Source organism: Spermophilus citellus (genome assembly GCF_964194105.1).
Source record: "Spermophilus citellus genome assembly, chromosome: 2".
Classification (NCBI taxonomy): Eukaryota; Metazoa; Chordata; class Mammalia; order Rodentia; family Sciuridae; genus Spermophilus; species Spermophilus citellus.
In genome coordinates, this window is record NC_138183.1 from 201456173 (window position 1) to 201483949 (window position 27777).

The 27777-nt window shown below is 44.5% G+C and overlaps 2 protein-coding genes across 30 annotated transcripts in view; one reads left to right on the forward strand and one right to left on the reverse strand.

Moving 5' to 3' along the window:
• Positions 1 to 6951, forward strand: part of PPFIBP2 (PPFIA binding protein 2) — a gene marked incomplete at its 3' end in the record, with an annotated part of 145044 nt that extends 138093 nt beyond the window's left edge. For 19 of the 26 annotated variants that reach the window (XM_081279528.1, XM_081279519.1, XM_081279509.1 and 16 more), the window contains 5 exons: positions 715 to 840; positions 1570 to 1758; positions 2897 to 3082; positions 5256 to 5321; positions 6464 to 6951. In XM_081279528.1, coding sequence (XP_081135654.1) covers positions 715 to 840; positions 1570 to 1758; positions 2897 to 3082; positions 5256 to 5321; positions 6464 to 6535 — 639 coding nt within the window. Of the gene's footprint in view, positions 1 to 714; positions 841 to 1569; positions 1759 to 2896; positions 3092 to 5255; positions 5322 to 6463 lie in introns of those variants that run through there. The other 7 variants (XM_081279529.1, XM_081279517.1, XM_081279518.1 and 4 more) reach the window with 2 other exon arrangements.
• CYB5R2 (cytochrome b5 reductase 2) lies at positions 3334 to 17199 on the reverse strand. 4 transcript variants are annotated; one of them, XR_014020423.1, is made up of 10 exons: positions 17065 to 17199; positions 16420 to 16563; positions 16165 to 16237; positions 13713 to 13819; positions 13279 to 13408; positions 12734 to 12817; positions 11966 to 12051; positions 10509 to 10608; positions 9435 to 9658; positions 3334 to 4194 (listed from the first exon to the last, which is right to left on the reverse strand). XR_014020423.1 is itself a non-coding variant. In XM_081279543.1 (9 exons), exons 2-9 carry the CDS (start codon positions 16495 to 16497, stop codon positions 9486 to 9488), a joined length of 831 nt encoding a protein of 276 aa, XP_081135669.1. In that variant the 5' UTR covers positions 16498 to 16563; positions 17065 to 17199; the 3' UTR covers positions 9207 to 9485. The 4 variants fall into 4 exon arrangements, 3 of the variants coding, with proteins under 3 accessions (XP_081135669.1, XP_081135670.1, XP_081135668.1); XM_081279543.1 differs by lacking the exon at positions 3334 to 4194 and having other exon boundaries at positions 9207 to 9658; XM_081279542.1 differs by lacking the exon at positions 3334 to 4194 and having other exon boundaries at positions 9521 to 10608.
• Positions 17200 to 27777: the final 10578 nt, after the last annotated feature.

The window sequence follows — 27777 nt, forward strand, 5'->3', positions numbered from 1 at the left end:
TCTCAATTCCTTGGGGCTTAAGGTGAGGTAGGACATCATGACAGAAGAGTGTGGTGGAGGAAAGTGGCTCATATGATGATCAGAAAGTAGAGAGAGAGAGAGACTCCACTAGCCAGATACAAAATATATAACCCAAAGCCATGCCCCCAGTGACCCACCTCCTCCAGCCACACATTATCCACCTTCAGTTACCACAGAATTAATTCCTTCAGGGGATTAATTCACTGTTTTAGGTTAAGGCCTTCCTAACCCAACCATTTGTCTTCTAAACCTTCTTCCGTTGTCTCACACATGAGCTTTCGGGGCATACCTCACATCCAAACCATAACATTCCCCTAAACATTTGTCCACAAGAAGATCTTTTTCTTTATAAAACACTTTTCTCATAAGTGAATCTTTAAAATTATGTTGAATAATTGAATGAAAAACTACATGCCTTTATTTATTTTTCCCAAAGTTAGCCAGAAAATTAGGGAGAAACAGGATTCTGCATTCAGATATCTTAGTGTAGAAGATCATGTAAGATCCAGTAAGAGCTGTTTCTCAGAACTGAGAAGGCTCTCAGGGAGGCAGTCTGGCTGGCCTGGGTTGTTAGGCACAAGGGTCTTCTTTTTGTGAGGCTTCTGGGGCAGATTCATTCACAGGGGATGACCCCACAGAGGACTGTGGTAGGACCAATGAAGTCTAATGTCTTCACTCTTCTTCCTCTCACAGAGTAACCTTTCTCCTTCAGAAGTTGTGCAATGGTCCAACCACAGGGTGATGGAATGGTTGCGATCTGTGGACCTGGCAGAGTATGCACCCAACCTTCGAGGGAGTGGCGTCCATGGAGGTCTTATTGTGAGTTGCACTCTGGGCTAGCCCAGTTGCTTTGATGTAGACTTGGGTATTCAGAAACTAATTTTCTGAGGGCCAAACATATATTCTAGTTAAAAAAAAAAGATACTTCATCTGAAACCTTTATAGAATCTGAAGTTTCAAAATATTTGATAATTTGTGGGTAAGAATTAATATACCCCATGGAAACAAGATAGCTTCTGGAAGGGCTTCCTCCACTACAGACCGAGAGATCCCAGGTTAGTGGGAATGCATGAGAATCAGACCTACACAAGTCAGCTCTACCTGCTTATAGAGGAACAGGGGGACTGGGAAATGAAGGGGAGGTCATCAAATGTAATTTCCTGCTTGCCATGATATAATCCTTATCACAACTCAGGTCTGTCAAGTGGCAAAGCCAGAGAAGAAATATGGAGGTGGTGGTGTGGCTGTTTGGAGGTGGTGGTTTGAACATATAAGGTTCAAGACTTGTAAGAGACTGTGAGACATCCTAAAGAGGTCCCTGTTCTCTGTTGGTCTGTGAAAATGAGATGGTCACTTAACAAATATGCTAGTGTCTGCTCAAAGCCAAGCCTCGTCTGGGTAGAGAGAGGAAAGTAGGACATGGAACAAGGGTATGAGCTTCAGCCTAATTTTGAAGGCACCCTAAGGCCCTAAAGGCCGGTTTCTCCCTATTACTTACTAGGTATCATCTGTTGCCACTGACTAAATTTGTCTATGATTCCTTCTTAGATCCTGGAACCACGCTTCACTGGGGATACCCTGGCCATGCTTCTCAATATCCCACCACAGAAGACGCTCCTCAGGCGCCACCTGACCACCAAATTCAGTGCCCTGATTGGTCCTGAGGCTGAACAGGAAAAGCGAGATAAAATGGCCTCACCAGCTTATACACCACTGACTACCACAGCCAAAGTCCGGGTGAGTTGTTATACTCTTTCTGGGTTACCCCTGGGGACTTCCTTCTGGCTGTCAGGTCATACAGCCACTGGCTCAGTATATGGAGCCAGATCAGTGTATACATTGAGAACCAGGAGCAGCACTCAGCTTCTGCTGCGGGAGTTTGGTCTGTTTGTCTTCATTAGGCCTACTGCCTACCTGTCCTAGATCCAAGAAAGAGAGCACAGGTTTTTTTACACAGAGGCCATGTTCAGGAAGCGTCTATTCTCAGGTAGCTGGGAGCTTGTCCTCTACTCAGTGCTACTGTTACTTATTTTGCATGGCAGATGAGTTCCTGATCTGGATTCCCTTTCATTAGGCCCATCTGTGTGCCACAGTGCAGGGGACTCAGTCAAAGCTATCCTGACAGCATGGGGAGTGCTCCTGTTGCAGCTGGTTCAACTTGTCCTGTTCTGTGATGTGGCCTGCACACAGCTGTCCTATATCTCTAATCTGAAGTCATCCAAGTACCAAGACCAAGCATCTGTGGGCTCCCTAAATCCCACAAAGCCCTTCCTGAGCCACAACATCCCCACCATGTCCTTCCCAGATCACAGGCCCACAGACTCACTCTCTGGAAGCCAGGTTGGCCCCTCCCCAGCAGGCATGATGGTGCCTCACAGCACAGCTCACAGAGCTTAACCTTCTTTCCAGATACAGCAAGTATCTGGACTTTCTGAGGGGGGAGTCTAGTGCTGGGCAAAGCTAAAGCAAGAAGGAAGACCAACCCAGGGCATCTGGTGTGGCTCTCAAAGCACTGGTGTCAAAGGCACTGGGTGCTGCTCCCTAGTGTGCTGTCATCAAATGTGGTGAGGCAAGTCCTCCATGGTTGGCCTCAAGTGCAGGCTGGTGTTTAGTAGGAACTAAGTCCATCTGGGAAAATAGGACAATGGGAATGAGTTTTCCCACAGTCTTGGAGGAGCAGTTCTTGTTTAGGATTATTTATCTTTTGACCTTTCCTCAGCATAGAAATTGCCTACAGGACCTGTTTGGTTCAGTTTTTTCAAGAAGCACTTTGCCTTAGTTCTTTCCTCCTAGGACTGTTCTTAAATATATTGTCAGTCATATCTGCACACTGGAGTAGTAATCTTTCCATAATCTTGTATTTGCTGTATTTTAGCCAAGGAAACTGGGATTTTCACATTTTGGAAACATAAGAAAAAAGAAGTTTGATGAATCCACAGATTACATTTGCCCAATGGAATCTAATGATGCTATCAGTGATAGTCACCGGGTCTACAGTGGCTGCCGAGGCCTCAGCCCTCTTGATGCTCCTGAACTGGATGAGTTGGACCAGGTGGGACAGGTTAGCTGATGCTTGTCACCTGCCCTCTCTGTGCACCTGAAAACACAGTAACACCACGTGTGCCATCATAACTGCAACCTCACCCCCTGCTCATGTGCATGACTTACAGAGAACATTCCAGCAATTATGTAGCCCTGGGCCAATCTCTCTTCATACTTTGAAGAGGCAGGCTTTGGGGACTGTTGTCAAAGGTGGACTCAGGATGAAAAACCCTTAAAGATGCTTTTACATTCTTAGTAATTTTAAACAGCCAACTTCAGCACCACCAGATATGCATGAACTTAGACACAGGTCCAGAGACTATGAACAATCCCCAAAGACTCCACTCTCAGGCATTTCCCCTGTGCTGTGGTTGAAAGAAAAGCTCAAGTGCCTTATGCCTATGGGCCAGAGAATCTTGGCTGAGATCAAAGAGACAAATGGCAGGGACTTCTGCCGTGGTGACAGTGTAATTGTGTTATGTCTTTCTCTACAGAGGTAGTTGCTTCTTTCTGATAATAAAAACAATATTTATGTAGGAAGTAAACAGTGCAACATATTTTTAATCTTGTTGGGGGAAGAAAGGTGAGCATGGCTGGAAATGGAACCCTACTGATTGTAGCTTAAAATCCTATGGCACTGAGCCCAATCCAGGTACACAGTCAGGATTCCCCAAGGGGGATGGAGCAAAGAGGGACCCCTTTTTCCTCTTTGTATCCTTCAGAGAGGACTGCCTCAGGCCCCACCTCCCTCAGTGAAGCAGAGGGGAAACTTGGGTCTCATGCACATCCTGGCTATAGGTCACATCTGCTGTGCAGACCCCAAGTTGGTTTCCGGTTCACTAAAGGAGGGTGGGGGTAACAAGCAGGGATGTCTTCCTGGCAACACTCTCTGTTCTTTCACGTGTTCTGCCAGCTTCTCATAACTGTTGTGGGGGATGGTTCGCCTGGGCTGGCAGGGCTGAAGCAGATCTGGCCTCTTGATTTAGAGGCTGACTAGCTGATAATGGGCCCTCCAGATGGGCACTGTCTGGCCAGAGACAGAGTCATGTGGTGCCAGGCTGAGCTCCTGCTCTTGAGATTCCAGTTCACCCCAGGCCAGTGTTTGGCTTCACTGGGTCCCTTGGGCCTCATCTACAGAAGAATAACAGCAGTGTCATAATCATCTGACAGTGGGGCAGGGCCAGTGACTCCATTGTAGCACTCTGATTCTGTCCCAGATGGAGAGGCTGCTAAGATTTGCTTCTTATACCACCAGTAGCCTCAGACATGGCCTATTCCCTCAAACCACCACCTCCCCTGAGGTCCAGCTGGTGAGAAATGTAGATACAAGCTTGTCAGCTGGGAACACTGGTGTTCGATCCTGGTACTCAGGGCAACTGAATGGCACTCGATCCTTCAGGCTAATCCCTGGCCATTGTGGCTATATAGCCAGTCAGGCCAGCTTTATCCCTTATTTCTTTGTTATCATATCCTGGTGAGAGACTTTGCATGTGCCTGTTTTCAAACCCTACATGGAACTGTTTTGCCACTAATTCTCTCTATAGCCACATAGAAGTCCTCTTTTCCCTTTGTGGGCCTCAGTTGTTCCACCTGTTAAAAAAGGGGTTTCACTTGATATCCTACAAATCTATAAAGAATGCTTCCAAACCTACAATGTCTAAATCACCTTAGGGAAGAAGAAGTCCAGCATTATCCAAGGAAGAGGGGAGGGGAGGGGAGGAAGGCTCCTCAATAGGGAGGAGGCAGCAGCTTCCTGAAGATGTCCATCTACACTGGGGCATCAGTATCTGGCATCCTGTTGGTACCTGGAAATTGTCATTCTATCCAGCATCCTAAAGGCCTGCTATTCTCTTCTCCTGGAATTATCTGGAACAGTGAACATGTGCAGCAGAGCTGCTTCTCACAGGCTATACCTGCGCTCTGCTTCTCTGTGCCCTAAATGCTGATGTGACATGTGGTCTCATGAAAGTGTGTGCATGCAGTGTGGGACATTGGACACCTTTCCTCAGCAACAGAAGCAGCACGTACCCCAGCACTTGCCACTTCTCAAGGCTTGGCACACTCCTTGCCCAACCCTCCAGGGAAGCATGCTCTGGAGAAGCCAGGCCTGAGCAGGATGGACATTGCATGCCGTCTCTGCAAGTTACAAGCTGCATCTGTGTGTGCTGACCAGGCTGCTGCCCATTTTACAGATGGCGCCTTCCGAAGGCACTGTGACGCAGATAGGGCTCCTCTCCCAAGACATTCATCGCCTTACGGTAGGACTCAGACCCTCACCCCCCACCCCAACACAACACAGTAGGGCTGGTGCTTGGTGGGCTGCTATTCAAGGATAAGGGAGAGTAAAGGATTGTGCTGGGCCCTAAGGCCACAGCCTAAGCCTGAGTCAGCCCAGAAAGGCAGAAAGCAGCCTAGGGGCCTCCTGCATTGACTGATTGCTAGGCCTTGAGTCACTAATGGGCATCTGAAAGCTCACAGACCTTTAGCTATAGCCAGGTAAGACATACTAGGTCTATGGTTCTCTTCCCCACCTCAGAGCTGGTGAAGAAACTTAGATGTTCAGCAGCCCTAAACCACCTGTATAGTCAGCTCAGAGCCCAGCCCTCACCTCTGGCCTAGTGGACATGGTTCTTTCCTCTCTGGACATGAGATACATGCATTTCCCATCATCATGGACATCACAGGCAAGCTAGCATATACTGCCATATACCCAAGAGAACAAATCAGATCACGTGGAGGCAGGCAGCTCAGTCTCAGGGGAAGAGGAGCAGCTTTGGAGAAAGGCAGATTCATCTGATTTTTACCTTAGGTGTATTATTCCCTATCTGAGCTTTAGCTTAGTTACCTGTATTTCCCATTTTGTAAGGGTTATAGGCAGATAAGAGCTGGCAGTAAAATGGCCAGTTACAGAGCACAAATTGTCTTTGAGGCCCCGTGCCTTCCAGACCTTTTAGTTTCTTTATAGCCCATCCCTGAGCCTGGTAGCTATAGTGTCTATCAACACTGAGTCCCCTGTCACTGTACTTTGCTTGCTGATCTACTGAGGCATGTTTAGAAGACTCTGTCTAAGGGCAAGGCAGGAGTCTTCTGGATCCAAGCAGGTCTCTTCTCGTTTCTTGGCTCATACATCACAATGGATCTATCCAACCTTGCCCTATCATCTCTAATAGGCCTTTTGTGGCCTTGAAATAGCAAGTTTACCTCTAAGATGAGCAGTTTTTTTTTTTTTTTACCTTAATAGTACTGTCTATTCTGACCCAATGTTCAGGGTCCCCGGGATACCAGGAACTTACAGGCATCTGTCAGACCATACCCAGTGCCCCCTCTGCTCCCTATGTAGCTGTTGTAGGGAAGCCTTGGCCAAAACTATTAAACTGCCCCTTTGGCTATGTCGTTTCAGACTCTTTTGAGCCAGGACCAGCTGCTGAATGACTCTTGCCTGGCTGCCCCCAACTCTGATGACTGGAGATGACATTCTTCATGGCCGAGAGCCCAGAGAGGCACATGTGGGGCCCTAAGTCTTTGCCTCAATGGGAAGCTGGCACACAGCCATCTGTACTATGCAGATGGAGCTGGTGGGACATCTCAGATGTGGGTGCTGACAAGCAAAGCAGAATGGTGGGACAGGTGTCCAGGAGGTGGCCCCCATGTTCCTAAGTGTTTTCAACTGTGCTGTGTTCTTTACTGAAGCCTTTCTATCTTTTGTACTTTTATACATGGACTACAGACCACTTTGTGGGGAGTGCAATGAGATATCAGTGCATGGACTCAATGGCTCATGCTGTTCCTGGTGACAGCTGGGAGGCTCTTACAACAAAGGGGAAGAACTATTAGTCATAAATCCTCTGCTGGAAAAAAAAGAAAAAGAAAGTTAGGAAAAAAAGTGTTCTGAATGTTCTATAGTGATTGAGTGGGGTGAAAGGACTATGGGAATTCTCTCTGGGCTGCTTCACAGGAGCATCTTTTCCATTCACAGAAATCTGGCTGAGGAGGATATTCAGGGCAAGAGCTGGGAGTTCTCTCCTGCTGTCCTGGCTGCCCTCCATCCTCGCCCATCTTCAGTGGGGATCTTCTGGGCCTCCCAGTGTCTGCACAGAGGAGTCCCCAACACACACACTCCCTCATCTCATCCTGACACAGAGTGTACCAATCTCTGAGGCCTTTCCCTCATTGTCCTCAAGCGGAATGTCTGCTTAAATAGCTCCCCCCAGTGGAAAGCTTCTGCACACCCTAAACTCATTTCTACTGGAACTCATCATCTTCCCAAACAAGCTGTGCCCTTTTTAATGTGTCCCATTTCAGAGAGCTGCCACTAAGCCCCAGTCAGTGTCCCCTCCCCAACCAGCCCCTTCCTCCCTCCCACCCCCATGCTCTAGTTTCAACCTCATCTCTCATCTAATTGTTGCAGCTGGTCTTCTTAATTCCTCATCATTCCAGTTGGTCCCCTCCAGACATTTCTCTACCCCATCCCCATGATGACCTCCCAAAACACTGTTTTAATCCTGTCATTGTTCAGAACTCCTCAGTTAAATTACCACAGATGAGCATCCCAGGCCTTTCTCCATTATCAGCCATTCTGAACCCACTGTTGAGTCTTCCTTCCCTCCAGGCCTTTGCTTAATCCTTTCCCTCCCTGTGGTATCCATTTTTCTCCCAGTCCCCTTCATGAAGCCAAATGTTGCCTGTCAAGGATGAGCACAGATACTACCTCTATGTCCCTCAGGAAGCTTTTACTCTTATATGGGTAAGCCCAGTCCTGACCTCAAATTGCTTCTTGATCAGGTTCCTGCTGACCAGCATCCTTGATCTCTACACTAGATGCCAGCAGCACCTTTCTTCTAGTTGTGAAACCAAAATGTCTCCATATTTTGTCAAATGTTCCCACAGTAGAGGAGGGACAAAAACCCCCATTTGAGAACCACTGGGCTAGAGAATGAATCAGAGAAGGGAGGTGCAGGAAATAAAAAAAATCTAATGAGGTCAGCAGGAGCCCAATCAAGAAAGATCTTGCAAACTAGGCCCCTGGAATATGTCATAGAGACAGAGGAGTGGCCAGGGTGGGTAATAGAGTACAAGAAGAGCAGGATTTAAAGTAGGTAGGTAACAAGCATGGTCAGATCTGCAATTAGAGCAAAATCTGAGGTTAGGATCTTATGGTAAAGTACCCAGCAAAAGTGTCATTCCCTGAGCAGGAGATTCCCAGAAGACATGCTGAATGGGTAGGTAGATGAAGCCTGGCCAGCCCTTCCCTTCAGACCTCCCACAGGCCTTCTGAGAGTTCCCTGGAGCTGCATTCATCTTCTGTGCTCCTTCTGCCCTTCCTATTGTCCTGCATACATTTATACAGTGGGTAACAAATCCAGTGGTACCAAGGTCAATACTGCTTCCATTATGTCAGTTTTTGTGAAAAGAAGAATAACTTGGAATAAAACAGACCCATTTTTTAAAGTCAGCTGTGCTCCCTACTGGCTGCACACTTAATGGGAACACTTAATTTCGTAACCTGTTTCCTCATCTGCAACTTGGAGAACAAAATCCCCTCAAGATCTCTGGCCTACTCAGATAACAAAGCGGCAACATGTTGTCCTGGTCCTGGACAGCAGATGGCAATAATAGTCCCTTGTATCACTAGGGGTTAGTGATAGGATTTAAGGCAGAGCTTCTGGAACCTGCATGCAAGTTGAGAAACTTCTGTTATGTATGTAACCATCTCTACCCTTGCCCCATGCCAGGTCAGAGCTTAACACTTGGAGTATTCTCAAAAAATAATCCATTCCATGCCTCCGTCTGTTGTGCCCAAAGTAGGGAGTCTGGAAGGAGTTCCCAGAGCCTACTTACTCTGGGATTTATTGCCCTAATGTGTGTGCCTTTAATCCCATTCCCACTTCAAGGTGTCCCAGAAGAGAAGGAAGAGTGCATTATGGAGGGTGCCTGAGACTTTGTAGGCCTGACCTTAAAAGCAGCACACTCTAAAGAGAGGTTCAAGAGAGATTATTGGGAGTTACTGTGATCCTACTTGGATTCTGCTGGAATTCTGTTGTGGCACTATTGCAGTTCTGACCCCCTTAGGGACATATAGAAGCCAACTCTCAAGCAGGGCAGACAAGGCCCCGTGGGTCTCTCACAGAACCATACTTCATGTGTTATCTGCTGACTACTTAAGTTTATTTTACTATGGAGAAAGATAACCATAACAGAGCTCTTTCCAGCCTCCAAGGCAGGAGGTCTCAGAAGTCACTTTGTCTCCAGCCTCTTGAACACTTCTTCTTAGGCCCCACATTCAAAAGGGGAATGCCAGTGTGGGGGCCCAAGGGTGCATAGAGATGCACCTTCAAAAACATCCCAGTTTAATATGGAGAAGTTGAACTCACTCTGAAATAGAGGAAAGGGTCCCAGGAAATTTTCTAGGAGTACAGGAGATACTAGTAGGTGAAAATCATATCCTTGGTATAACCCAGCTTCTCCAGGTTGGGATGAGCCACTGTCTGGATCAAGGCTGGTGGGCCACAAACCAGGATGAGTGTGGTTTTCCCAGGGGGTGGGAGGTGCTGCTTGATCATGTCAGCAGTCACAAAGCCTGAGCTGTACTTCCAGCCTGAAATGAAGCACAGCAGGAAAGAGTCACGGGGTAGCAGGCTAAGCACCCCCATGCTAGGCTTCTGCCCTCCCTCCTTTCAGCTAAGTAGACCAGGCTGCTCTACAAAGGCTTAGAAGTCTGTACTGCAGCTCCCTGTAATAAGCCCAAGAAGAGGATAAGGGGACAGAATTTACCCCATATTCCAGGCATGGCTGGGACCCAGAGGCCCCTGCTGATGACTGACTTCTGTGAGCACTGAGGAGGGTGAAGGACTCCATGATGAGGTGTACTAGAGTATAGTGAGTCAGGATAGTGAGCTGGAGCTGTCAGGGCGTGGTATGAAATAGTGTGGGGTTTGTGGAGTTGGGCAGCGCCCTCTGCTGGGTAGTGAGCCATATGACAAGACAGGTACAGTGTGTGAGACATGCCACACAGGGTACATTGTGCATGATGGTTGTGGGGTGCTGGCTGAGGCTTAGCATATGACAACTGCTGTCCAGATGAGATGGATGGGGAGGGCTGCAGTGGCCATGAGCAATGACGTGACTGGTGAAAAGACCAGTGGCCATATCAGCTGCAGTGTGTGTGATGACTGTAGTATTGAGAGTAGCCCTGGGGCTCCGTGTTCCTTTTGATGTTCAGTACAATTCATGGAGTGCTCCTGAGATACTGGACACATGCCTTTTGTCACCATTACAAGCAGGCCATCCAAATCCTATCTCCCTCAACACTTGCATTTCCCATATGGATCCCGAGCCCAAAGCCAAATGCTCAAACTCAGTCCTCAAAAACAAAATAAGAGGCCAGTTCTTGAGGTGGATCAAAGCCTGGAGCTGACCCACAGTGAGGGAAGCAACAGGGTTCGTACCAAGGGGAGGCCTGTCCAGGGTGTACCACAGTTTGAACTGGTTTAGGTGAGTCTTGGCAATTTCTTCCAGCTCCTTTCTCATCAAGATATCCTCCTCTGTCTAGAAAAGAAGGAACATTATAAAAGACCCTCCAGGGACAGCTTGTATGTCCTCCCACACACTCCTGCCCAAGCTGCTACCACCCTTGCTTGAGTGTATGCAGTAGACTCCCAGGATAAACAAGGGTTCTGCTGCTCCTACAGAGCAAACCCATCCTCTCATGGAGGGAGCTGCTGGGATGGTGACATTTCCCACAATGCAGCAGTAACTGCTGCTAAAAGAGACTGTGGCTGTACAGGCTGGGTGGCTTCACTTGAAAGTCCCCATCCCACCTCCTATATTCACATTAGGCACCAGGAATGGCAGAACCAACTAGAACAAGCTCACTATAGGCTCAGGTCTTCTGCAAGAAAGTAGGGACTAAGAAGTCATTCAGGAGACACCACCAAAGAACTACAAAAGAAAACAGACAGGAGCCTCATGTGGGAAAGGAGCCAAAGTCACTTGTCACAGGCTCAGAGTACACAGAAGGTATGGATCATAAAACTCTTCAAGACTCTTGTCTCAGTTTTCCACTTCTGAGGTTCCATTTAGGAAAATAATCTAGAAGTCATCAGGCATTTAGCATTAATAACTGAAAACTGGAAAAAAAATGTAATTTAGTAAATTTAATCTAAACTTGACACAGACTATGATGAAAATATTCATAGAATTTTTTGTCTTTCCATTTTTTGGGGGGGAGGGGCGCATAGCACATACTGGGGATTAAACCCAGCCATGCTTTTCCACTGAGCCACATTCCTAGCCCTTTAAAATTGTTCTCCTTTTTAATTTTTATTCTGAGTCAGGGTCTTGCTAGGTTGCTTGGGGCCTGGCTAAATTGCTGAGGCTAGCCTGGAACTTGCAATCCTGCCTCAGCTTCCTGAGTCACTGGGATTCTAGGCATGCACCACTGTGCCCAGCTCATAAAGAGTTTTAAGGGGAACAAAATGCCTATGTGGTAATGCTAAGTGAAAACAATATACACACACATGCACACCACACACAGAAATATATAGCACATAAAAAGAATAAGTAAAAATATATATGTTTTCTCTATTTTTTTTCCAAATTTCCACTGAGAGCATCTATGATTTTGTACTCAGAAAATCAGAAATATGTATCAAGGAAGGAAGAAATATGTATCAAGGAGATATGGATGCTACAGCATTGGCTGGGACGACAGAAAAATTAAACAAAAACAAGCAGTAAAAGGAGCCTGGACTCGGCTTCTCCAGCTGCCCACTAAGCCCTCCCACAGCCACAGGCACCCAAGCAGCACGCGCTTGGTCAGTGGGGAGGAATGAATGCAGAGCCCCAGATCAGCGAACATTCCATTCTCCAGCTGCAAGCTCAGGGCTGACTCTGCAGAACTGACCTGGTTGGCAAAGATGAGGGACATCCTGGTCTTGTCCATGGGGTTCTTGGTGATGTGGCGAATGAGCTGCAGCATGGGCGTAATGCCTGGAACACAGTGGGCAGGCAGAACAGCTTCTCCTGTCTCCTGGCCTGCAGCAGCTTAGCAGTTTCCCTTAGCCCTGATATCTTTTCACTTCTGTCCCCAAACTCAAAGTGGGGAACAGTCCTTCATTTTATTGTCCCTTTCAAATGCAACAGTAATTCAAAAGCCCTTTTTCAGTTTCATATGGCAAGATGGAAAGAGCATTCTGAGCTCTTAAGTATACTCATTTGCAAAACAGAATTAGTACCTTAATTAATACCTTAATTAATAGGTAAATGTGATGCTTTTAAAAATGCCTATGATGGTACCTGGCACACTGTATGTCTCCATGTTTATTCTCTTCAGTCCGTTATTCATTCCCAAGGGTTGGGAGAATTGGGCTTGGAATGAGTCTAGAAACTGTTGGGAGACCAGGGGCAGTCCAGTCGGCCCTACCTGGCCACATAGCCTCCACATGGCCCTGGATTTCCATGTAAGACTCTTTGTGGCCCTGGACAACCTCCACATTGGTTCAGAGGAGCAGGGCACACAGGGCCAGGTTCAAGACCTATGCTAATTCCACATTCCCACCACCATGGCTACAGAAAGAATCTCTTGTGCCATGCCTTCTCCAATAACTCCAAAGTCAAAGTCAGAATTATCTTAGGGCTCACCTTCTGGATGACACCCCCAGAAACCTCTTACCTGTGCCCCCAGCAATCATTCCCAAGTGACAGACCAGTTTTTTCTCAGGCATGCTCGTTTTGTACTGTCTGATTGCAAGGTTTCCTGGAAACACAGAGAATGCTTCTAATTTCTGCAGCTCTTGTCTGGGAGCCTGCAAAAGATTACTGACTTTCCTTAGGATTCCCAGGAAGCAAGTCCATCTAAGGGACTTGCCAGAGAAGCAGGCCATGATAGCTTCCTCTACCAGCCCCATAAGGCAGGAAGAGCCTGGGCCTCCTCAGGGAACCTCTGGGCCTTCTCTCTGAGGCAAAAGGCAAGCTGAAGCTAATATGGAACCTCACAAAGCACTCTCACCCAGTGTAGCAAATGAAAGAGAACAAATCAGCCTGGATTCCACCCATCATCCATTTTCAGTGTTATGTCTCAGGTACTGAGTTGGAGATACAGTGAAGACACACCACATGAAGATTAGGACCTTGTGAGGTGGGTATATGGATGACAATAAAACCAGTGCAGGAATCTCCTTTCTCCCAGCTGGAGATTTAGTGTGATTACCCCAGTACCTTGCCCTTGGTAAAATAGGCGCCCCGTTGGTCCTCGAAAAAGGATAGTGTCCCCAATTTTCATTTTCTCCAAATACTGAGTCATCTTCCCCCCTTCAGGATAATGAGGGTGTACATTTTTGAAGTAGATCTGAAAAACAAGGCAACCTGATTTTCACATGCTCAGATCTATGGCCCTAGCTGCATACAACTAGAAAATGCATCTGCTACAGAAAGCCACACAGGGAAAATGACCCACTCCCACAATTGCTATGGGCAATACCTAAAGACTGCACTCGGTTTACTATAGCTCCATTGTTAAATGACACTGCTGGAAAGTCCTGCTTGGGGCATGAGCAACTTCACAGAAAAAGTACTGCCCTCTACCCTGACACCCACAGTAAACAGCTGCACATGTTTTTTTTTTAATCTTTATAATCATTTATATAATTTACCTTTATAATTAAGTCCACAAAGCCTTTGTCATCATCACTTGAGACAGGTGTGTATGCCCTGATCACGAAATCATTATCAATTCTGGCCATGAGATGGACATAGTTACCTAAGGAAGAGGCACCAAATATTAGCCTGAGCATGGCCAGCCAAAGGAGGACCTGGGAATCCCAGAAAGGACTATACTTCAGTGAAGGAGCAAATGCTGCAGCAAGATGTAAAGAGGGGGAAAGTGGGGAAGGAGCTCAAATCCAGGATCCCAGGAGAGGCCACTTTACCTGTCTGGATTTTAGTCTCTTCATCTGTAAAATGGGGATGATGGGCTTGGGGTTGTGGCTTAGTGCTAAAACACTTGCCTAGCATGTGCAAGGCTCTGGGTTGGACCCATTAACACCCCCACCCACCACACACACATACACAAGTGGGGGTGATGATATACCTGTTTAGATGTGATCATAATTTAAGTAATTTGTAGAGAAAGAGAAGCTAACTGAAATTGAAGGGTGAATTTTGCTTCCAAATAAAAATGTTATCTTTACAAACTCATTTCTTCCTGAACTGGATGTACCCCTGGGGTCTGTGAATAAGTCACAGCTACCCCATCTGTATCCTAGTGCCTGGCACAGAACAGGCCTGGGATTCATAGGCACTGCAGGGCCCCAGTATCTGGACACCTATGGACCAAATAAAGCAACACCACTGTGTCTTTCTGACCTGTGGCTCCACTGAGGGACAGCAATAAAATTCTGAACCATGAAATTCTGCCCCTCCAGAGTGGAATTCATCACACTCGTATGACACTGAGACTAAGCCCAGTATCAGATGATATGCTGGGCTGCTCAGACTTCTGTTGAATCTAAACTGGAGACTCCAGTGACCATGGCAATTAGTGCTGAGGGTAAGAGTTGCTACCAAGAGGCACTAACACTAGAGGCAAGAAAAGAATACATGTCAGTTTCTGAGGAAGTAGAAACTGGTTTTCCCAGGAAATTAGACAACACACTATGGATACATAAAGAAAAATGGAGACTTTAGAGTAGAGATAGAGGCTCTGTCTCGGGGTAGGGAAAAGACGGTAGGGAGGAGGAAAGGTGGTGGAGTGGAACAGTCAAGAAGCCAGTCCTTGAAATTGTTTCTGGAGCATAAACCAGAGTCTTTGAGGAGGCCCTGAGGTCTGAGGTGTAAGCACACTTGATGACTGACTGTGGTGTGGCCGGGTACCAGGGATACTCAGGCACACAGGCCTGGAGCAGCCTCCTTCTGAGAGCTCACTTGATACTGGGAACCTGGAAAGGCTGTTCAGATGCAGCTAACCTGGGCTTGGTCTAGCAGCATCCCCAGACAACTTGGGGCTGACCCACTGATCCCTTGGGCCCTATCTCTAACTAGCTTAATTTCAGCTAAGTTGAGAAGCATCAGCAATATCCTGTGTCCTCATATCAAATTCTCCCAGAACTCACTAAAATTACCCTGATCCCACTAACTGCACAGCTTCTACCAGGACCAAGGAAATTTTATTTCTCCAAAGTTTTTCATTCTTTTACTCTTTCTACAAACAGGACTGTTGACAGTCTAGTCAGAGGGCTGGGAGGCAGCAGGACATTGCACTGTCATGCACAGAGAAGGAATTAGGGAGTATCAAGGAGGCTGATGGGCCAATCTAGCTGCCTAGTGTATAATTTTATTCCCTATACAATTGAGGTTAAGGTTTTCTCTTGTTCATATGAGAAGAGTAGGCTGAGGATTAGGATATCTAACAGGAAGCAAGCCGCACAAGTAGTTTATACAAAGTTTCTCTGGATCCCTAGGCCCTGAAGTTTTCCACCTTACAGACTGACTCAGCTGTCTAGAGGTGCTACAGATTGAAAACAGGGTAACTTGGAACTCTAAGACTGCTAGGACTGATATCACAACAGTTCCTGCTTGTGTAGATCTGGCGACCCTATAGAAAATCCACAGTGAGGGGAAGGTACCTGCCTACCCCCACATTCTGAGCATTCTCCTAACTGCAGAGGAACATCAGTTCCTCCTTTCCCTCCTATGTGCACAATGCTTTGCAGTTTCTGAATTTTCATATCTGTCAATCACCTTACCCTCACTATAATGTAAATGAAGCAGGCAGGCAGGGCCTGGGAAATCCCAATTCATAGACTGAAGATCAGAAAGGTTGAAAAACTTGGTTAAAGATGCCCATCAAAGAACCTTCCAAGGAGCCTTCAATGAGATCTTAGATCTTCTGACTCTAGCATCATCTCTTTTTCAATGCTTATTAAGATACCACTTTTAGTTAGCCCAAATGGAATAATGAAGAATGATCCCAAGCCCATTTTCTTCTCCCTGAGCCCATATGGTTCAGGAAGAGTATCAGGAGGTTGGAAACCTGTGCTTCTGATAGGAACAGAGTACCTAGCCCTCAAAGGCTGAGCCCTGGAGATGACACCAAACCCCACTCACCTACAGGAAGCCCTAAGACATGCTCTGGAGAGGGCAATCCAAAGCGGAACCGGCGGGTGTTGTGGTTGATTTTCTAGTAAAAAAAAAACAGAGGCAGGCTTTATCAGCTCTAGAACTCTTGCTGGGAAGCTCAAATTCCTGGGAAAAGAGCTCCACTGGCCCATGATGAGTCCACCCCACTTTCCCATCCAATATTCCCCACCACTTCTGTTTCCTTTCACTCAACCAAGGGGAGGGGTTGGGCTGACCCACTACCTCTTTCTCAATCAAAGGCAATGGGTACTTGGCATCAGGGTCCTGTAAGGTGATAGGATCTCTCTTCCTGGAGTTCATGTTCTTCAGGGCAAACACAAGCACTGTAACCCCAAAGACCGCAAGGGCCAGCAGCAGGGAAGGGTCCTGGCAGACACAATGTGAACAGTACATCTCAGGTCTTACCATCCCTGAGCAGCACAGTGCTCAGACAGAGCATCCTCCCAATCACAGCGTCCTCCCCACAGGAGGAAGCAGGCTACACTAACAAAAAGCAGGTTGAGCTTCTGTGTACCAGAAGGTAGGGAGGGGGTCAGCTGCAGATACTGGTGGGAAAATACTACTATCTCCAGGGCCCTCCTGCTTATCTGCCTCATCCTGGCTACAGCCAAGGGTGCAAACTTTGGGAGTCCTCCTCCACGTGGGGTGGTTATGACATTACCTGTAATATGCAACACGGAATGAAAACCCAAGCCCCCAGGACAGAACCAGAGAGAGGGGTGGCTGCCTCCCAAGGTGGTTATAGCTGAGAGCAGGGCACTCCCTTTTTGGTCTGTTGAGGGTGTAGGAGTGAAGTAGCTCTAACCAGGGGATGTTCCACGACTTTGGGCACCCTCCAGGACAGGCAAAGGAGGCCTGGGCACTCACCTGCTAGAGGCTTGGCGGGCCTCCCCGCAACCGCCCTCAACTCTGCCACCGCGCCCGGCACGCAAGGCCAGCCTGTTCATTTCTCCACCCAAGCCTGGCCCGACGGGATTCGGTAAAGGTCATTCGGCTTCTCCCACCCGATGCCCCGCCCGCACCCCGCCTTCTGGGAATCCGCGGCCCGCCCAGCCCAGCGCTCCCGCGCTGCGCGGCGCTGCCTGCGGCCTACGCGGCCTCTGTCCCGCCTCCCGCCCCCGCTTGGGTCAGTCGGACGTCAGGGCCGGTGGCTCTCTGCGCCTGGTGGCTCTCTGCGCCTCCCGCCTCTTCCCGCCCTGCCGTTCCGCGGAACCCACCCGGAATGAGACGCCCAACATGTTAACGAACTGGGGCTCCCCGCGGAGCTCCGCCTGGCGGACTAGAGCGGGACTGAGGCCGGCAGCGGACAGCGACAGGCAGGGGACCGCCAGCGGCCCGGCCTTGGCGGCGGCTGACTGCCCCCCCAGGGGCCCAGTCGAGGATTCTTTCTCGCGCGATGCTGGCTCTGGCCCAGCCCTGCCCCCAGGGCCACGCGGAAAACCGAGACTTCTGGGCTTGCAGGCCGGGAACCGGGGGTGTCCTTGTTCCTAGATTCCTAATTTGATCCTGACCCCTTCTGCACCTCCCTCCCCTTGCATACTGAAAGCAGCCATGACTGAGAACTCAGTCCCTCTAGCTTATTTAAGTTATGGCTTGGTTGGAGAAAGGGACATCTGAATGACTAAAGGAAGGGATGCTGCAAAGGGAATGGGAGTTGGGGCCCAAAAAGCAATAAGTACATACATTCATTCAACAAGTCTTGTGTGCTTCTCTTTTGAGCCTTGTCTTGAGCTGTGTGTTTGCAGAGTATGGTGGAATCAGAAGCTATCATTGAATTGAAGACATTTACTCAAAATGTTCTCTCATTTCGCTGGCCAGTCCGTCCGTCCATCTATACATCCATTCATCCCTTGAAGAGATATGGCAACAATCGGCCCTGATGGGATGGAAGCCAGGATGAGAGACACTGATGGTTGTAGTTATGGGGGTTCTTCACAGTGCCTTTTAGAACCTTGGTCTTCCACCCCAGCCCACCCTGTGCTAGTGGCAAAGGTAAATCCCTGCCTCCTGAGCCTGAGAGAGAGAAGCCAAGAACAAGTCCCCACCTGTTTTAGTTTGCTAGGACTGATGCGAGATACTGGGATCTTTTGGACTGGTAAGGATGGAAACAAAATCTGGTCACATGTGAACATACAGGCATGACTTTTCCTGGGGCTTTCGTTTAGGAAGAGAAACAGCTCTGACAAAATGTCAGACTGGGTCCCTGAACAAAAGAAGGAAGCTTAGTTTGTTGGTTACTTGCTGGGGTGGGAATGTGAATTAGCTTTAGGTGTACTCAACTCAGGAGTTTTGGCCTGGGCTAAAGATAATTTAGTACAGTTGCTGAACACACTAAAGCGTTCCCACTTTAGGTAGCAGTTAGACATAAGCAGTAGGCAGGAGTTTAAGAAAATATTTGGTATAGAACAAATTGATTAACCAACAGCCCTGCTTCAGTGACACCTCAAACTCTGAAAAGACAGCTATTTCAGGACCCTTGTCTGATCTCAGTCTTATAAACTATTCCTCTTACAACTGAAGAAAGAGATAAATTCAGGAGAGGATGAAGATAGGTTTCCTCAGAAGGGCCTAATTGCTGAGGCATCTTATGCAAGACCCTACACAAACACAGACCAGAGATTTCCATACTCTGGAAAACAGGATAATTAAGACCAGAGCCCACAGCCCATAAATTCTGTTGAAAGAGTTCCATTTAGGACCTGTAAGCCAGGCCAAGATGACCGAGAGTCGCCATTAGGTTGTTAACTAATGTAGTCTGTCAATCCAGAACCGAAAGCGATACTTAGGTGGGTGTTCTAAGGATCTCCCTCCTATTCCAAAAAAGGCTGGGACAGAAAGAAGTGAGTTGTCACTGTCCTCTCTGAGAGAAACCACTCTCTCCCTTGAGGGTGCTTCCCCCTTCTTTATCTTCTAATAAACTTTGCTATACTTTTACTAAAAGTCTCATGTCTTGCTTGAAATCTTCTCATGAAGAAGAACTAAAAACATAATGCAGTCTTCAGTAAGATCTCAGATGTGATCACATCTCTGTTTTCACCTTTCCTCAAGTATGCAAAGTCAACACTAGTTGAGGGTGGTGCATACTGTGTCTCCTGGTGTTTGCTGTCAGGCCATGAGCTTGCCCAGCACCAATAGTGCATTTTCCCTTTGTCCCTGTGGTGGTCCCTGTCTCAGGGCTATTGTAACAAGGTACTGCAGATTATGTGGCTTACCCAACAGAAATTTACGTCTCATAGTTCTAAAAACTAGAAATCCAAAATTGATATGTGGCTTCTAACCATCCCACTACGGACTACTGTGGGCACCCAGGCCTAGCCCAGATCTGCCCACACAAGCCTGTATGGGACCCAGGCTACAGTAGGCCCAGGTACACTCCTTTACTTTCAGGGCAGACACCCACCAGAGCTCAGCCTCCAGCATAGGACCGCCCCTTCCGATCAGCAGACTACCACAGGAGCCCAGACCCAGCCCAGATCCGCCCACACAGACTCTGTAGGACCCAGGTTAGGGTAGGTCTGAGTTTGCCCCCTCCGCCTCCACCTGGGAGCCTAAGCCTAACCTACTTCCATCTTGGAACACTGCAGTCATCACCATAGCCTTCCCCACGCAGTAGCCCCTAACTTTTTGACAGTAGACAGGGCATAGAAGCAGCTGCATCTCGGAGCAGGCACCCCAAAGAGAGTGTGAGGCCCACCCTTTCAGCCCCATCTCTATAAGACATTGCTTCCATCTTGGGCACCTTAACTATTATTTCGAATTACCTCTGCTATTGCTGCCACCACCTTTAGATGCAGTGGTATACATTGAGGGACACCAGTAGGATTTGGAAGCCCAACATCAAGGTGAGGTACAGACAATCTGCACAAGAATATAGGGAAGAAACTGTAATAGCTCAGATCCACGCTGCAAGAAAGGAAGACACATAGACAACATGAAAAAACAAGGAAGGAAAGTGTCCCAAACATTATTACTATAATCAACAGAATCCATGAACAGAGAAATTGGTGAAATGTCAGAGAAGGAATTCAGAAAGTTCATAAGTAAAATAGTCTGTGAATTAAAGAATGACCTAAATGAGCAAAAATTGTTCACTCCAACAAAGAGATAAGAGAGCAAATCCAGGTAGCAAAATATTACTTCAAGAGAGAGATAGAGACTTTGGGGGAAAAAAGTCAGAAATCCCTAAAATGAAGGGTACAGTAAACCAAATAAAAAAACTCAATTGGAAGCATAACCAACAGACTAGATCACTTAGAAGAAAGAACATCAGATAATGAAGACAAAGTATACAATCTGGAAAATAAAGTTGATCACACAGTGAAGACAGTAAGAAAAATGAACAGAACATCAAAGAATTATGGGACAGCATCAAAAAACCAAATCTAAGAGTTATTGGGATAGAGGAAGGCATAGAGTTTCAAACCAAAGGAATGCACAATCTCTTCAATGAGATAATATCAGAAAATTTGCCAAGCATGAAGAATGAATTGGAAAGCCAAATACAAGAGGCTTATAGGACACCAAATGTACAAAATTACAACAGATCTACACCAAGGCACATTGTAATGAAAATGCCTAGCATACAGAATAAGGACAGAATTTTAAAAGCCACGAGAGAGGAGTCAGATCATATATAGGGGGAGACCAATTCGTATCTCAAAAGCAGATTTAACAACCCAGACCCTCAAAGCCAGGAGATCGTGGAACAGCATATACCAAGCTCTGAAAGAAAATGGATGCCAATCAAAAATCTTATATCCAGCAAAACTAAGCTTTAGATTTGATGATGAAATAAAAATCTTCCATGTTAAACAAAAGTTAAAAGAATTTACAAGTAGAAAGCCTGCACTACAGAACATCTTTAGCAAAATATTACATGAAGAGGAAATGAAAAACAATGATGAAAATTAGCAGAGGGAGGTATTACACTAAAGTATATTTTATTCAGAGGAGGAACCAAGTCATGTTAAATACCAAAAATAAACAAAAATGGCTGGGAATACAAATCATGTCTCAATAATAACCCTGAATGTTAATAGCCTAAACTCATCAATCAAAAGACATAGACAAGCAGATTGGATTAAAAAAAAAAAAGACCCAACAATATGCTGCCTCCAAGAGACTCATTTCATAAAAAAGACATCCACAGACTGAAAGTGAAGGGTTGGGAAAAATCATACCACTCACATGGACTGCAGAAGCAAGCACAGGTTTCCATCCTCACATCAAATAAAGTAGACTTCAAGCTAAAGTCAATCAAAAAGGATAAAGAAGAACACTACATACTGCTGAAGGGAACCATACACCAACAAGATTTAACAATTATAAGTATATATACCCCAAACAATGGAGCGTCTATGTTCATCAAACTCTTCTCAAGTTAAAGAGCCAAATAGACCACAATACAATAATTTTGGGTGACTTTAACACACCTCTTTCATCACTAGATAGATCTTCCAAACAAAAGCTGAAGAAAGAAACTATAGAACTCAATAATACAATCAATAACTTAGACTTACCTGACATATATAGAATATTTCATCCTTCAACGAGAAAATACACTTTCTTCTCAGCAGCATATGAATCCTTCTCTAAAATAGACCATATATTATGCCACAAAGCAACTCTTAGCAAATATAAAAAGGTAGAGCTATTACCCTGCATTCTATCAGATCATGATGGAATTAAATTAGAAATCAATGATGAAATAAGAAATAAAATCCACTCCAACACCTGGAAACTAAATGATATGCTACTGAATTGACAATGGGCTGCAGAAGACATCAAGGAGGAGATTTAAAAAATTTTAAAGGTGAATAAGAACACAGATACAACATTGAAATCTCAGGGACACTGTGAAAGCAGTTCTAAGAGGAAAGTTCATTACATAGAGTTCATTCTTTAAAAGAAGAAAAAGTCAACAAATAAATGACTTAACATTACATCTCAATGCCTTAGAAATAGAAGAATAAATCAACACCAAAAGCAGTATAAGACAGGAAATAATTAAAATCAGAGCCAAAATCAATGAAATTGAATACGAAGAAACAATTGGAAAAATTGACAGAGCAAAAAAGTTTGTTCTTTGAAAAAGTAAATAAAATTGACAAACCCTTAGCCAAGGTAATGAAGAGAAGGAGAGAGAAAACTCAAATTACTAACATACAGGATGAAAAAGGAAATATCATGACAGACACTATAGAAATACAGAAGATAATTAGAAATTATTTTGAAAACTTGTACTCCAATAAAATAGAAAATATCAAAGGCATCGAAAAATTTCTAGAGTCATATAATTTGCCCAAATTGAATCAGGATGATATACACAATTTAAACAGATCAATTTCAAGCGATGAAATAGAAGATGCCATCAAAAGTCTACCAACCAAGAAAAGCCCAGGACCTGATGGATACACAGGCAAGGTCTTCTATAAGACCTTTAAGGAAGAACTAATACCAACACTATTCAATTTATTTCAGGAAATAGAAAAAGAGGCAGCACTTCCAAACTCAATCTATGAAGTCAATATCACCCGGATTCCAAAACCAGGCAAAGACACATCAAAGGAAGAAAACTTCAGACCAATATCTCTAATGAGCCTAGATGCAAAAGTTCTCAATAAAATTCTGGCAAATCAAATACAAAAACATATCAAAAAGATCGTGCACCACAATCAAGTGGGATTCATCCCAGGGATGCAAGTTTGGTTCAACATATGGAAATCAATAAATGTAATTCATCACATCAATAGATTTAAAGATAAGAATAATATTAGCATCTCAATAGATGCAGAATAAGCATTTAACAAAATACAGGACCCCTTCATATTCAAAACACTAGAAAAATTAGGGATAACAGGAACATATCTGAACATCATAAAAGCTATCTATGCTAACCCCCAGGCCAACATCATTCTAAATGGAGAAAAATCTAAAGCATTCCCTCTAAAAACTGGAAAAAAAGAGTTATTCCCTCTTTCACCACTTCTATTTAACATAGTTCTTCAAACACTGGCTAAAGCAATTAGACAGGCAAAAGAAATTAAAGGGATACACATAGCAAAAGCAAAATTAAAATTGGCACTATTTGCTGATGACACGATCCTATGCCTAGAAGACCCCAAAAGTTCCACCAGAAAACTTCTAGAACTCGTAAACGAATTCAGCAAAGTAGCAGGATATAAAACCAACACCCATAAATCAAATGCATTTCTGTATATCAGTGATAAATCCTCTGAAAGGAAAACTACCCCATTATAATAGCTTCAAAAAAAATAAAATAAAATACTTGAGAATCAACCTAATGAAAGAGGTGAAAGATTTATATAATGAAAATTACAGAACTCTAAAGAAAGAAGTTCAAAGAAGACCTTAGAAGATGGAAAGATCTTCCTTGTTCTTGGATAGGTAGAATTAATATTATCAAAATGACCATACTACCAAAAGAATTGTACAGATTTAATGCAATTCTGATCAGAATCCCAATGACATTCCTCATAGAAATAGAAAAAGCAGTCATGAAATTCATCTGGAAAAATAACAGACTCAGAATAGCTAAAGCAATCCTTAGCAGGAAGAGTGAAGCAGGTAGCATCACTATACCAGACCGTAAACTATACTACAAAGCAATAGTAACAAAAACAGCATGGTATTGGCACCAAAACAGACTGGTAGACCAATGGTACAGAATACAGGACACCCCACAAAATTCCATTATCTTATATTAGATAAAGGAGCCAAAAACATTCATTGAAGAAAAGATAGCCTCTTCAACAAATGTGCTGGCAAAACTGGAAATTCATATGCAACAAAATGAAATTAAACCCGTATCTCTCAATATGCACAAAACTTAACTCAAAATGGGTCAAGCACTTAGGAATAAAATCAGAGACTCCGCATCTAATAGAAGAAAAAGTAAGCCCTAATATCCATGTGGGATTAGGCCTCCAACTTCTTTAATAAGACTCCTTTGTGCAATAATTAAAACCAAGAATCGATAAGTGGGATGGAATCAAACTAAAAAGTTTCTTCTCAGAAAAAAGAAACAATCTGTGAGGTGAATAGAGAGCCTACATCTTGGGAGCAAATCTTTACACTCCCCACATCAGAGAGAGCACTAATCTCTAGGGTATATAAAGAACTCAAAAAGCTAAGCACCGAAAAAACACAAATAACCCAATCAATAAATGGGCCAAGGACTTGAACAGAGACTTCTCAGAAGAGAATATACAATCAATCAACAAATACTTGAAAAAATGTTCATCATCTCTAGCAATTAGAGAAATGCAAATCAAAACTACTCTAAGATTTCATTGCACTCCAGTCAGAATAGCACCTTTTATGAAGACAAACAACAATAAATGTTGGCAAGAATGTGGTGGAAAAGGTACACTCATACATTGGTAGTGGGACTGCAAATTGGTGTAGCCAAAATGGAAAGCAGTATGGAGATTTCTTGGAAAATTGGGAATGGAACCACCATTTGATGCAGCTTTCCCTCTCCTTAGTCTATACCCAAAGGACTTAAAAACAGCGCACTACAGGGACACGGCCACATCAATGTTTATAGCAGCACAATTCACAATAGCTAAACTGTGGAACCAACCTAGATGCCCTTCAGTAGATGAATGGATTTAAAAATGTGGCATATATACACAATAGAATATTACTCAGCAATAAAAGAGAATAAAATCATGGCATTTGCAAGTAAATGTATGCAGTTAGAGAAGATAATGCTAAGTGAAGTTAGCCAATCCCAAAAAACCAAATGCTGAATGTTTTCTCTGATGTAAGGAGGCTGATTCATAGTGTAGTAGGGAGGGAGAGCATAGGGGGAATAAAAGAACTCTAGATAGGGCAGAGGGGTGGGAAGGGAAGGGAGGGGGCATGGGGTTAGAAATGATGATGGAATGTGATGGACATTATTATCCAAAGTACATGTATGAGGACACAAATTGGTGTGAATATACTTTGATTACAACCAGATATATGAAAAATTGTGCTCTATATGTGTAATAAGAATTGTAATGCATTCTGCTGTCATATATAATTAAAAAAATAAAAAAATTGAGATGTGGATGGGTTGCTTCCTTGTTGGGGCTGTGAGGGAAGGATCTGTACCATGCCTTTCCATGGTTTGCAAATGGTGACTTCTTGTGTCTCTTCACATGGTCTTCCCTCTGTGTGTGCTCCTGTGTCCAAATTTCCTCATTAAAAAGACATCATATTGACTTGGTGTCCATCCAAATGACCACATTTTAACTTGATACCTCTGTAAAGACCCTATCTCTAAACTAAGTTATATTCTTTGATACTGCAGGTTTAGGTTTCAACATAGAAATCTGAAGGAAAACAATCTGTAACACCACACCAGCTCCCACCCCAAAACATACATCACCATATGCACATGTAGTGGGCCCATCCCAAAATGCCTTCAGGTGCCACAAAATTATTGTGAGTCCTCTTAATTTTTTACAACTTAAGTTGTCAAAATGATGTCTTGGTGAACCTAATTTGCATTATATAATAATTGCTAATGAATTTGAGCATCTTTCATATGTTTATTTCCAGTGGAGTTTCCTTTTCACAAAAATATGCCTGCTCATGATTTTTGCCCATTTTTTTCCTTTGTCTATTTTAAATACCTCTCCTTTGCTAGTTATATGAATCAACCCATTTTTTTTCAATTTGTAACTTTTTCTCCATTCCTTGTTTTATCTTCTCACTGTCTCTTTTCTCTATCTCTGTCTGTAGAAATTTGTAATAGAAATTTGTAATTTCAATGTTGTCAAATATATCAGTCATTAATCTTTCCACTTAGTGCTTTTTGCAACTTATCTATTTCTTCTCAAGCTCATATTTTCTGTGACACATTTTCTCTGACAAGATTTAACATTTGTTCTCTCGTATTTAAGTTATTTAAATTTATTGACCACTTCAAATTGATTTGAGGCAGGGATCCAATTTAATTTTTTCCATGTGACTTTGTGTATTATCTATATAATATTTATTGAATTGCTCATACCTGGACACAGACCTGTACTGCTACCCGTGTCATATGTCAGTTTTCAGGTATATGTGAGTGGTTCTAAACTCACTGTTCTCTACATTGATCTGGATGCCCAATCCTGTGGCAATGCCAAACTCTTCTAGTCACAATAGTCATTAGCAATAGAATTTATATCTTTCATTATTATACAGAGGATGTCCAGCTGGTGTTCATTGGAGGATTTCTTGAGAAGTCCCCACACATCTGGGGGCACAGAAGTGTTGGTTGTTGAGTGAGAGAGTAGGAAAAACATTTTGCTTTATTCTGTATCTCTGCCAGTTAAGGATCTTCATTCAAAGAGACTCTTCTAGGTTGTCTGAGTGAGCCTGACTTGATCGATCTACAGAAGAGAGACTCAGGAGAAGACAGTTAAAGGACAAGGCCATGCAATGACATCAGCAGAGACTATAGTGATGTACTTTGAGACAAAGAAGGGACTGCAAGCCAAGAGATAAATGCAGCCACTAGAAGCAGAGAGATAAGGAGATGGACTTTTCCCTTAGAGCTTTCAGAATGAATAAGCCTTCTTGACACTTTGATTTTAGTCTGTAAAGCAGATTTCATGCTTCCAGTTTCCAAAAATGTCTCCAAATTTAGTGATTTAAAACAATAAATGTATTCTTTTGTAGGGCAGCAATAGGAAATTAATACACCAAATGCACTATTGATTTTTATCTCTTTAAAAAGAAAGCTGCTATGATTTGGTTAAGAAATTCTAAATGCTCCCCTCCCTCCCCTCAGTTCTGATGCCCTCATTGCTTTAATTGTGGGTGTCTTTTCTGAAGTACTTCCTTCAATCTGGTCCCAGATTCAGTTTCATATTTCTGCCAGGCCACAGGAACAGCCTACCCACTCCATCCCTTCCTCTTTACTCTGGCTCTGGACCATACTTTGTGAATTTCACTAAAATGTCCCCCTGAACAAAGCTCAGCAGCCAGGTCTTTATGAGCAACCACTGGTGGAGCACCCAGCCCTCTCCAAGCACTCACCACACACCATCACAGGCCAAAGCAGAACATTTCTTGAATTAGATTTTTCCAGGTTTCCCTCTTTGAAAATTAGACTTTGAAGTTAACAATATTGATGCTGCCTGAGCAGAATTTCCCACTAAGCACAGAAGATGAGCACAAAGCAATGGCAATACTTTACTTTGAAATTATTTCCACCTAGACTGGCACAACAGACATGTGACTATGGAAAACCTTGCACACTTCTGTGGGTTGTCAATGCTATTGGAATCCTAGACCAGAGGCCTGACACGGAGTGTATCAGGTCTGGCCACTTGCCACCTCTGGGAGGGGGGTCCAGTTAACAAAAAAGGAGTTTATTTTTGGTTTTGCCAAACCACGAAGATAGGCCAGAGAATAATCTTCTCGCTTTGACAATAGCTCCAGTACTATGCAGGGAAATGACAAAGCAGGGAGCCAAGAGGTACGTACATACATGCATACCAGTTTCATTCAGGCTATGAGGACCTGTGAACACATACATGTTGTATGTTCTGGTTGTGTGAGTCCTGCCAAGACCAGGGT